Here is a 12933-nt window from a genome sequence, read left to right as displayed (position 1 = left end):
ACAGGCGCACCTCCTTTTGGTGTTGAGGCACCAAAACATGTCGGCGATCAGTGACGAACCAACTCTCAAACAAGGAAAACATCTTCTCAGGAGGCTTGAAACAGTGCTGCAGTCATTCACACTTCCATGATGTGAGAGCACTCAATATTCACAGTCTGTATACCATTCAGTGCTTGGTTGACATCATGTTTCCATCTTCACATTATTAGAGGGTGGGCAATTCTGATGTACATGTGTCCATTTTAGGACATCCTTAGTTAGTCTCCTCCCACCCTATATTTCCGCAAGGTCCCTAAGGTCAGTTGAGACTAATCAGCTAATCATTCCAAGAGTAAAAACAAAACACGGTGCAGCAGCTTTCAGTCACACTGCCGCATGCTCCTGGAACAAACTCCCTGAAGAAATCAAACAGGCCCAAACCCTTAAAATAAGTATTTTTCCATGGGGCCATATGAAGAGGCTATACTCCATGGGGCCACAGAGGAAAAAGGTATACTCCATAAGGCCGTAGACGAATAGGCTATACTTCATAAGGCCAGAAACAAGAAGGCTGTACTTCCTAAGGCCAGTTAGCACACAGTTGGCTAACAGTGTGCAAATGTTACGTATTTGGAGGGGAGCACGACAAGAAGCCACGAGAAGGGTGAGCGCCGGATACCGGCAGTATCGAAGTACCACTTTACCATAACATGGTCTGTTCTGTCTCCCCAGTGACGGTCGGGTGAGGCCAACCGGTTGGCCCCGGTGGGACACCCCCCAGACGAGAGAGACAGCTGCCCCAAGCCCAGGCGAGCTATTCTTGGGTCTCTCTCTCCTTTACCCTCGAGATGAGGAAGAAGCCCAGTTGCATCAGAGAATACAGATTATCCCTTTGTTTTATTAAATATGCTCAGAGTGGCTGAAACATACCCGGTCTGTGTGCCGTTCTCTGATTTGGGTGTGTGCTTTTCCCACGGCCGGTACCAGTGGTTGCCACACTTAACGTAAAAAATGCTCTGCAAGTGTTGTCATTGACAACCTTAAGTGTTACCATTTGATTCCATCCTGAAAATTACAGGTGCCATTTGGTACTGATACAAAAACATGCCCAATGAGTTTTAACAATAACATGTTTTTTTTACTCACAGGGTGTTAAGTGTTACATTGTCTACTGTAGAGACAGCTGTGAAAGAGAACTACTATCAAATACATAAAATCCACAAAATAAAATACTGTCATGTTAAAATGTTAGGACACACCGCATAACCCTAACCCTATTTTTTCTTAATGTAAGAATATCATCTTGATTTTTTTGCCTTCAGTTATTCATTCATACAGCCAGAAATGCTCTAACAGCTCAAGATGAAAATGTAATGCACAGAATCAAGGATATGTTGCATCGTCATCTGATCAAAGTCTTAAAATACTAAAGCTTGGCATTATGCAGGTCATGGAAAATGTAACGCCATGTCCATAGTACCCAGCTCAGGGATTATAGCTGTGATGTTATCTATAAACACTATGATTGTAGTCATAGTTGTGATATTGCTCTGCCAAAAAATAAATAAATGCCCATTTATATTTTATGTAGATTTTACACAGCTGATTTTATACAGCTGAACATTCAACATCCTTTTCCATGCTTGCCTCGTGGTGATTAAGAGTTGGTCTTGTGCCCCACATTTTTTGTTTATTTGTGGCTGTTATGAAACACACCCACGCAAAGAGAAATACCCAACGGCAACTTCAACTTCACATCAACTACGATACTCCAACCATCAAACAGGGCAGAGGCAATATACAGCATGCTCACTCTTCCCTCTCTTCTGATAATCTGTGGCTAGGATTAGCTGATCTTGGCCTCATTCTCCCTTTACAGTAAACTAGCCTCCCGGCTCTCCATGACAGGCCGAAATACATCACCTACAAAATACGAGGTAAAACTAGGTGACACACTCCCCTATAAACACGCACAAACATACACTGTCAGACAGACAGACAGACTCTGAGGGAGACAAAGTCACATGGAACTCTGAAGCCAACAAGAGTTTTTGCTTCATGTTTATATCACCCTGCAAAGGTGGCTCCCCTCCCCCCACCCCCTTCCATCAATTAATCAGCAGCTTTATTTTTAAAACAAGTTGTGCTAGAACTTGATGGACCCTTTAAAAATGCATTGCGTGACACAGTGGAGCAGCTGCACTAAGATAAGCCAGGGCTGTGGCAACAGCAGCAGCAGTAAGAGAGAGAGAGAGAGAGAGAGGGAGAGGGGAGAGGAGGGGGGTGAGATAGAGAGAGAGAGAGGGGAGAGGAGGGGGGTGAGATAGGGAGAGAGAGGGGAGAGGAGGGGGGTGAGATAGGGAGAGAGAGGGGAGAGGAGGGGGGTGAGATAGGGAGAGAGAGGGGAGAGGAGGGGGGTGAGATAGGGAGAGAGAGGGGAGGGGAGTGAGATAGAGAGAGAGAGGGGAGAGGAGGGGGGTGAGATAGGGAGAGAGAGGGGAGAGGAGGGGGGTGAGATAGGGAGAGAGAGGGGAGGGGAGTGAGGTTGGGAGAGAGAGAGAGAAGGGGGTGAGATAGGGAGAGAGAGGGGAGAGGAGGGGGGTGAGATAGGGAGAGAGAGGGGAGGGGAGTGAGGTTGGGAGAGAGAGAGAGAGAGAGAAGGGGGGTGAGATAGGGAGAGAGAGAGAAGGGGGGAGAAAGAGAGAGGGAGAGGCAGGGAAAGGGAGTATGAAGGGAGGAAGAGACATGTGCATGTCAAATTGAGGAGATGCTGCTCCTGTCGGGTGGAAAGAGGAAAGGGATATTTCTGGGGAAGGACTCCACTTCTGTCCAGGAATAGTTGTGTAGGAGAGTGGTCTGCCTAAAACAACAACTTCTGTCAAAAATATTTGTAATTATCCCTTTGTTTTATTTGTTGTTGTTTTTTTTACTATTTTACACATTATCCCCTCCCCCCGCCTTGAAAGTAATTGAAATACTTGATACAATAATATACTATTTCAACCCTGGTCTGGTGTTACATGTTCTCATCACAGAGTGCAGTCCATAGCAGATAAGGACAACTACTGTATAATCAGCATTCGAGTTGCATTCCCCCTGAAATAAAAACAGTCAAAATCATCCCCCTTCTAAAACTGCCATCCCCCCTTTCCGTCCCTTATGTCATTTTATCAATGAACGTGGTATTACTGTTATTTCAACATTTAGTTTTGCGCATATTGAGTAAAACACTGTGGGCGAGGGGGCACGCACACATGCAATGACATTGTTACCAAGTCACTGACACTGAAGTCACTGACGCTGTGGGGATGCTAAAATTCTCCCCATATGATAAAATGCACCATCCCCCCTGATTTTCTTTTACAACTTGAGTACTGGGTATAATCAACACAACAACAAGATAGACATTGTGACTTACAGGAACATAGAGCAGCAAAGCGCCAAACAAGATGGCCTCCAGGAGGATGAGCCCAGAGGCTCGGATTCTCTACAGAAACAAAAAGAACAACAGAATAAATAGATAACGCCTCTTAACCACAGAGAACGTTGTCACACTGTATAATAATCATAATAATGATAATGCATTTTATCTGTATTGCACTTTTCATTCAAAATAATCTCAGAGTGCTACAGAGAGAAAAAACAACAACCGTAAAAACATAATAAGTTAAAAACAAAACAACCTAAAAACATAATATGTACCATAATGTATGGTCTGTGGAGTATGTAGAGGTATTTAATTCAGTGGCAAAAAACCCACAATGGTTATGGAGAGTAAAAGTCTTCCTTTTATTTATCTGCCAATAAAAAGAAGATGAGCAAGGCCAGGAGACTTCTGGGCTGGATTTAATTACCTATTATATCCTAGAAGGCACTGTCTTTTATTTAAATTTCCACACCTCTAGGGATGTCTCTGAACTGTATTTCAAAAAGATTATTTGGTAACAACATAAAGTGCTATAAATAACATATTTTTAAGACACAACCCCCTCATTATTTCTAATCTTCAAAATGTTTAATAGTTAGTCCTGTCGTTTATATTGAAGACTGAAGAAAGAATGGAATCCCTTTGGTGAGGCCCGCCCGGAGACTACGTACGGTACTACCATTTTCTTGCAGGTCGCAATTGATCGAAATTATGATGAGGTTGAAATTGATATAAGGCTTTGAACTTGAATGTCTCATATTTATCTATCACCTCCATTGATGTTGTCATAATTTTGGCTTTCCTAGGGGGAATACTTGAATGTTTTGGTCAGATGATGATATGCAGTTTACAGACGATTACCTACATATGAGCATCGGCTATTTTTGATTAGACACGAGACAGAGGGGTATGCTAAGTCTATGCAGTCTTTGACTATGCCTATACAGGTAGGCTATTATTTACAGACGAGCCACTGCTGCTGCAGCTTGCCCAGTAATCTTTGGAGATCAAAAGCATCTAATTTGGCACAAGTACTCATCAGACCCTGGAGTACTGATTCCTAGATGATTTGGGCTATAATGTCAGGTTTCCAAGCTGATATTCACTCTAAAAGCTGTAGTTTTTAGGCGGGGAGAGTGAATTTGAGATTTTTCACAATGTTCTAGCTCTATTTACTCTGATCAAAAGGTATTTTGTGATGCAGGATTTGGGTCAAGGCTACCCATGAACAAAGTCAGTGGTATAATTTATGGGTGCTATATGCTTTACAAGGACTGTTTGATAATTACCGGAGGGAGAGGGTCTAAAATACGGGAGGGGGGGTGTCACTTTTTTAATCTGTTTTTGAGGAGGGTTGTGTTATTTTCATCATATAAAAAGTATGGTTTAGTTGGAGAACCCCTTTAATGACCTGATAGGCCCAGTCTGAACACCTGACACCTGACCCCATTGACCTGAAAGCAATCACCTTGTTCCTGCGGAAGTGGTAGACCAGCAACATGCCGACAGAGTCCAGCAGCACACAGAGGCCCTGGAAGGAGGCTACAGCAAGCCGGAGGGTCCCATCCTCCTGGGCCAGACAAGGCGTGTCATCCCGGCAGAAGGGGCAGCCGTCCTGGCATGGCAGACACTTGCTGGACCCCTCAAAGAGGTCTTCACTGTGTGGACCCCTCTCTTTTAGAAAGGGCAAAGATAGTGGACACAGTAAGCAAAGAAGACGATGGGTCATGATAGCATTGGGGAGGCTGTTGCAGGTCAAAGTTCAAGACAGATGCTGCGGATAGTAATGTTGCGAGCATTTTATCATCAGTAAAGCATTATAAATGTGTCACAACAAAAACTGTGCCATGTGGTGACATGATGGATTGAGTGAAAAATGTGGTTATGTTTTCAACTTCAATAGCAAGTTACGTTCAATAGCAGTTCTATGATAGTTCTAGCTTCCTTTGCGAGTAATATTAAGTCGAATATTCAGTAACATTCAACACGCAGATGTTAGCTTTCCGCCCTGTTAATACTCCCCATTTTAGAAATACTGACGTTGTATTAATGAAGCTTGCATTAGTTCAGGCAGGGCGCTCTAAATGGAACAGTGGCAGGCCACTTTAAGTCAGGTGATGGGACAGCTGATTCACACGTATGCAAAAACTTCCATCACATGTTCAGGGACAAGGCTTAAAAGCAGCCAAGTTTGAAACACTCCACCATGGTTAAACAGTGTGACACCACTGTCTATGAGAGTAATACTTGCTGGTACGTCCCTCCCACCGCCCCAACCTTCTTACCCTCAGTCTCTCTGTATTTAGCCTGCCTACGTGGGGTCTGATAAGTCATGGGCTCCCTGCCATATAGTTTTTTTGGGGATTATGTTGTTAAACTTCAGGCAGGGAGCTATACAGAGCGGAGCCATCTAATTACATCAAACTAATGTATTACCATTTTCCTAAAACATTATGATTAAACTGAAGTGAGTGTCTAGACTGAAACATTGTTTTTGGACATGGTATGGTTGATGGAACATTGTTGACGGAAAACAGTATGGTGCAGTCTAAATCTAAACATTGTATACATGTAAAAGGATTCACTGTTTTGTGCCAACCATAGTGAGACAATGGAAAATAACTGTAGGACAATGTTTACTGTGAATCAAACATTGCACAGTAGAATGTGATAACACGGTGTCATTTTGATGGTTGTCTTCCAGTGTTGCTACAGTGTTAGTCACGGGTTAAACATAATTGGCCTAAGAACCTATAGTAACCAGAAGTCAACTTTAAAATAACACTAATTAAAGAATAGTTCCTACTTGAAGACCATCTGCTCAAGTGCATCACCATAACTGCTATACTCTCTGGTTCAGATTAAATCACCGAAAAGGACTGGGGCTACACAGAATCTGTCCATCCTCCTACAATTTACTCCTCCATGATGTATGAAGCTACAGCCTCCCCAAAAATAACAAGTTCAATTGATTTGAACCCAATTAAGTGAAGAGGAGTTAGACTCTGTACTCCTCTCTTCTTCTCTCAGTGGTTTTGATTTTGCTAAGTGGTGTGCAGAGTATTTGCAACCCAATTATAGTAAAATATGCACAACTTGGACTACAATCAAAACAAAGCTAAACAAAGGAGCAGTTGAGAAATCCAGTGAAATAATACACGTCTAACAAAGTCATCTTTACACTCAGGAAGATATGGCAACACAGAGATAGTACTATCACTGTCATATAATTCTGTGTACAGATGACAAGCCCTTCAAAAGCTGTCCTAAAAAAGGCCTCTCTGAAACACATTAACCCCTAGTACCAGGGATGCATGCTTCTGTAGCAGCATTTTGTCAGTGGAAATTAGATTGTCATGGTAACTTTTGTGAGCAGAGTTGATGTTGATCAGCTGTGCGGTGCGTGTGGATGTGGATGTGTCAGCACAACAAGCTAGTCAAAAAATATCTGGGGAAATAATTATCACAATGGGTGGGCACCTTTTCCTCTTCTACTCTCCACTCTTAGGCATGATACACTCTTGTTGTGATAATTAACTCGAATCTACCATGCAATACTGTTTCTGACAAGCAATGTGGAGAACATTTTAATAGTTTTAACATCTTATGTACCATGCCATTGTGCTTGTTATGCTTCACAGTTATGCTTGACAGTTTTATTGTTGCTAGGAAACAACAAAAACCGGTTTTGAGGGATGTATGAGAAATAACAGTGGCAGGTCCATTCAGACCCTGATATGAGTATCCTCCTGCAATCCAAACCAAATTAGGGAGATTTGGAATCTCTTTAATGATGCAGTTGTATGGGTTTTTTCTTCACTGATACTTTTAGGTGTCATTACAATAATGTTGTAGCATCCCAATGGGTGCTGTCTGGCAGAAGTTGTTAGAGCAAATTTAAGAAAGGCAGCCTGTTTCGTTTCAAGATGCATAAGAAAAAGATATTTAATGTTTTCCTCTATAGAAGGAGAACGTTTACAGGTTCGTCAGACGCATCTGAAGAGTCAAAGTTTCTCTCAAAGTCAAGATCATTCATTACATGTCAGTATGCTCTCAGGTCCCTTCATAAACAAGTCCGCCTTTAGGTGAGGTCTAGACCAATCACTTACAAGGGGTGTGGATTTGTACATTGAGGAAGATGATGGGGATGAAGGTTAGGGGGGAATCTGGCCCTCCCTTCCTTACAGTATAACAAAGGTGAGGAGTGGTGACCCTAGAGTGAACAATGCCGGGCAATCACTCTGGTGTGACTCAGCATTGTTCTGAGTTTCTAGGGTCAAAGACAGACTATGGAATACAAAAGGGTAATTGCATTTATTCAAATGTGTGGCACAGGAGGACAAGCAGAGAAAACAGGTTTCATTGTGTGCTTACAACAGAAAATCAGTTTCTACAGCTTGCTCTAGACATTCAATTTACTGTTGTGAAGTTTGAATCTTAAATGTAGAAAAATGTCTTATTACATAATTTTCTCTCACAAAGTAATGGAGAAGACCATATTAATTTATTGTCCGCTAATGATCCTCTGCCTTCAAGCCACTGCCTTGCATTTATCAGTGGTGTAGAAACATAAAGACTTAAAAAAGAAAGACCCAAACAATATTCAAGCAATGTTCTTCAAACTAAACATAAAAACAAATACAATGCAAATGCATGTGTTTTGTGTCCACTGCTAAAGCCATCATTGTTGCTAAAGCCACAGAAGTGATCCAGGTTGATGATGCAGAAATGCCACTTGTTGCTGGAATGGAGGAGCACTATACCTACTTGTAAAGCCATTGAGCGCCACTCTGCTGGGATGGTAGAAGCCTCTCCGGCATTGGCACTTGTACTTGTCCAGCACAAATCCATGGCCCACGATGGGGGTGCACTGGGGAGAGATGAGAATAAGGAATGAATGATAGAGGATTTATTTAAGAGGCAGGGAAACAGGATTGAGGGGATAACAGACAGATGCAGTGACTCAGTCTTCTGTTTGTGTTTCTCAAAGCTTTAAAACATTTTTTAAAAAAAAGAATACTGTTATGTGTATTTCTGAAAAACAGAACGAAAAAACCCTCTGGCACTATAATGTGGAATCCTGTCAAAAATGGAACAATTTGGGTTGGTTACATAAGGTTTGAAATTGTCTTTCAACAGTCCCCCTCTTTATGTCTTCTGTTCACTACTCTTTGAAAGGGGTTCTCATTTCCCATTCAAATCTCAAGTCAGTTCAAACTCAACTCGATTCCACCATTACAAACAGTCCTGATACTCAAACTCTGAGGCACGCTGAGGCTCCTTTGCATTTTTCACATTCATTGCGCATATTTTCACATTTACATTTACAGTCATATCATTGCTAACAGACTCCTGTTGGTGCAGACATGCAAGATGCCAACAGGGCCGGCCCTAGGACTTTTGTGGGTCTAAGTGAGATTTTTAATGTAGCCCCCCCGCACACACGTTTTGTCGGGGGGTTGGAGTTTTCGATTGCCGGGTGTTTCGGCGGGGGGGGGGGTGAACATACACACACACACACTCAATAAAGACACACACTAAATAAATAAAATAACATATACAGTGGCTATACAGGACCCCGGCCGCTAGGACAAACAGACTGAAGGACAGCTTCTACCACAGGGCCGTCAAGGCCCTGAACACAGAAAAGGCCTAAGTTCTGTGCCCAGGACAAGTCCGGACGGATTGTATGGCAGCTAGTGCTGAGGCACAAACATGTACATTTTCAAGCCTGCAAACTGTGACACTTTAAAAAAATGTGAAAAAATTGCCTGCAAACTGTGACACTTTAAAAAAATGTGAAAAAATACTTTCTTGTGAAATATGACAACCCTATTTGACTATCTGTGCAGTATAGTACAGTGGATTGTGTACATAGCCTCTATTGATGTAAACCAGCTCCTTATCTTCTTGTGATTTTATGCATCTATGCTTTTTCCAAAATGTGTTTCTTTTTCCTTTCTTAAACACCAGGGGAGCCTCCCCTCCTAAATTTCGTTGTTTGGTACCTGTACTGTAACAATGACAAATAAAGTCTATCTATCTATCTATCTATAGAAAGTCAACACACCCCTTCACTTTTTTTTAAGAATTAGGACTTGTTTGCAGGATTTCAATGTGATGCATAATTCCAGAGAGTGATGCTCATGGGCCATCTGGATCGACTGAGGGTACTTTCCTTCAACATGTGCAGTTTTGAGCTCTGTCAAAAATAGATGTGCAATGTGACGGATCGACCGTCAAATCAAATCAAATCAAATCAATGTTTATTCATCATAGACACAGCCGTTGACGGGGCAATGAAATGCTTAGGGCAAGCTAAACAAAAGTACACAAAAAGTAACAGTTAGCACCAAAATAAAGAACAAAAGGCAAAGTTGAGCAACAGCTGGATCCACAGCGCCCATCCATAGCCCTGTTTCTTGAATCAGTGGCTTACACTGTATGCTTGCATATGTGGGCCATTGACAACACTGAGAGAGGTTGTGCTCAACACCGTCGGATGACAACATGCATATTTAAACAGTGACCTACTGTAGCTATGTGAAAACAAACATTTAGGGGGTGTTCTCACTAGAACATTTGCTTCACTTGAAACGGAGTTTAGGATAAAGTTCGCTTTGCTCTGCGTTGTTTGGAGTTGTGAGAACGCGCATTCGAAGTAACTCCCGGAGCAAATACCCGTCGGATGCTCCGCTTGAAAAGGGTGGTTTCGCTTCGGTTAAAAACGACGCATCCATCACTTTGCTTCGCTTCGCTTTTGGTGAGAACACTGCTCGAGGCAGTCCATAGGAAAACAACAGCGCACGCGTGTTGATCTGGATAAGAGAGGGACAATGGGCAATTCTCAATTTTTCTGACCAATCAACTACCACGTCTGTTGCTTCGATTGCATATGTTACTTTGTTTACATGAAGGGCTGTGAGAACGCAAATCAGAGAAATAATTTATGCAACAATGTTGTGAACTCATCCACTTGCTCCGGGTCTCGATTCTGACTTTCATGTGAGAACATGACCTTAAAATGTTTTACCCGTATGGTTGGCTAGAGTCTAAAAAGAGTTAACAACAAAGTTTTGAAAATATAAGGAATATTTTGCAACGCCACTACCATCTGCGAAACTGATTTGACCTGACTGGAAGCAACTGTACAATGCATGATGGGAGATGGATGCAAATCAGAGATATTGATTCCAAAATGACATTATCCTTGCATTAAGATGAACTCAATTCAACTTATTGAGTGATTTGTTGATGAACCATAACTTTTGAGAACTCTTACGGAAATGGGACAATCCGAACCAGGTGGACATGCATATGGACCCAATTTGTATCAAGGGGTTAAATGCAGTGCTCTAGAGATGAATGGGACAGAAATGACCACCAAAGTGATGTGATGATGCTTTCTTCCAACTAAATGTAACTGAGACCAAGGATATGGCTATTGATTTTAGGAGACAACCACTCTCGCCATCTCAGACCTTCATCAAAGGGCTTCGTATTGAATTTGTCGATCAATATACCTTGGTACAGTAATTGAAGACAAGTTGAACTATGATACCAACACTGACGTTGTCTGTAAGTAGGGTCAGCAACGTCTGCATTTCCTGAGAAACCTAAATGGTTTGAATGTAAATAGGACAATGGTGTTGCTGTTCTACAAGTATTTTATTGAATCTGTTCTTACCTTCTCCATGATTGCTAGGTACTTTAACCTTAATATCAGGAATAAGAGCCGCTTATTTTATAATAATTTCTAGCCTGCAAACTGCGACACTTCAAATGAATGTGCAATAACACTATGTGCAATATGACAACCCTAGTCGTCTATCTGTACAGTATAGTATAGTGGATAGTGTACATAGCCTTTATTTATGTAAACCAGCTCCTTCCCTTCTTGTGTTTTTGTAGTTCTTTTTTCTTTCCTAACACCAGGGGAGCCACCCCTCCTAAATTTCGTTGTTTGGTACCTGTACTATAGCAATGACAATAAAGACCATTCATTCATTCATTCATTCATTCATTCATTCATTGAGCTCTATTGTCAAGGTGGCTGGCAAAGCTATATATGTCCAACAGACCACCCTCATTGTCATCTTTGACCAGCATGTTCTCCGTAAGGCCAGGTCTGTGTTGGACAGTGAAGACCACGCCCTTCTACGATTGTTCTGCGTAATGGTATATTGTATTTTGTACGTTTTTTCATTGTGACTACTGACTGCAAGCCAAGGATCCCAACAGTAAACTGAAACGGAAACACAAACTGAAACACTGCAAGGTGTAAACCATTAGTTAGCAACAGAAACTGGATGACCAGATTACAGTTTGCAAAAAAGTACCTAAAAGAGCCTGCAGAATTCTGGAACAAAAAGTATTGTGTACAGATTAACATGCACTAGAGTGATGGCAAGTGTAAAGTGTGGATAAAAAGAATTCCCTAGAATACCACCTCATCTGCGAAATATCTGACAGTGGCTGGTGAAACCAGGAACAAGTCGGCAGACGATTTAATGTTCAGACTTTTATTCCGAAAAATGTAAATACATTTCAGCGTTGTTGAAAATCAATGACACACTCTCTAGTCAACTAACACAGCTTGTTTTGTGAGCCTACTAACAATGTAAAGTAGTGTTATAGTTAACTAGATAGTAGTGGAGATTACTCAAGTCTGAACATTTTGATTGGTTGGTGACTTGTTCCCAGTTTCACCAGAGGCTCTCACATGGTAGAGAGGGTGTTCTGGCTCGGGCATGTATGGCTTCCACTGGAACTGACTCACTTGACATTCATTGATGATGTAACTGCTGATGGCAGCCGAAAAATTAATTCTGAAGTATACAGAAACATTCTCTGCTGAAGTTCAAGCAAATGCTTCCAATGGATGGCGCTTCATCATACAGCAAGACAATACCCCAATATTGCCATAGCAACTAGGACGTTTTTCAGGGTCAAACGTGGAAAGTTTTAGAGTGGCTAAGTCAATCTACAGTTTTAAATCCAATTGAACATGCATTTTATTTGCTGAAGAAGGAATTTAAGGAAAACATACTGTAGGAGCCAATATATACTGTATATGGATGATAAATGTACATTTTATTGCATCTGTCCCTACTCAAATAAATAAATAAATCCCAACCAACCTTTCATACATCCATCCAACCCACCAAACATCTTCAATCATCTTTTTAACTTAATCCGCTACCATAATAACACCATCTCAATTCATTATTTCAACTACCCAGCAAATCCATCATCCAAATCATCTTAAAACTTTTTTCTACTACCAAAATAAGACTTTGCAAGCCCACAAAGATTCTCCTGGAACATATTTTTTCTAGTTCTATACTGTAAACATTATTCTAGTTCTATACTAAAGCTAAGGTTAGCTGGCTAGCTAAATTCCTGATCTTGGTAATCTGGCTAGCTAGGGATGAAAAGTATTTGTTTTCAAAAAATATTGACGTCATGAGAGATACTATCATGATGGCCCGATATGACAAACAGTATAATACTACAACCATAGGGTT

General features: G+C 41.5%; 1 protein-coding gene across 1 annotated transcript in view; it reads right to left on the bottom strand.

Moving 5' to 3' along the window:
* The window catches only part of gpr158b (G protein-coupled receptor 158b), a gene marked incomplete at both ends in the record, with an annotated part of 61275 nt that overhangs the window by 16057 nt on the left and 32285 nt on the right, over positions 1–12933 (bottom strand). The window contains 3 exons of the mRNA XM_080543551.1: positions 3398–3466; positions 4875–5080; positions 8165–8276. Of these exons, the coding sequence (XP_080399677.1) occupies positions 3398–3466; positions 4875–5080; positions 8165–8276 (387 nt within the window). The remainder of the gene's footprint in view (positions 1–3397; positions 3467–4874; positions 5081–8164; positions 8277–12933) is intronic.

Source organism: Nansenia antarctica, assembly GCF_963989245.1.
Source record: "Nansenia antarctica genome assembly, chromosome: 12".
Taxonomy (NCBI): Eukaryota; Metazoa; Chordata; class Actinopteri; order Argentiniformes; family Microstomatidae; genus Nansenia; species Nansenia antarctica.
This window is presented reverse-complemented; position numbering and strand designations above follow the sequence as displayed.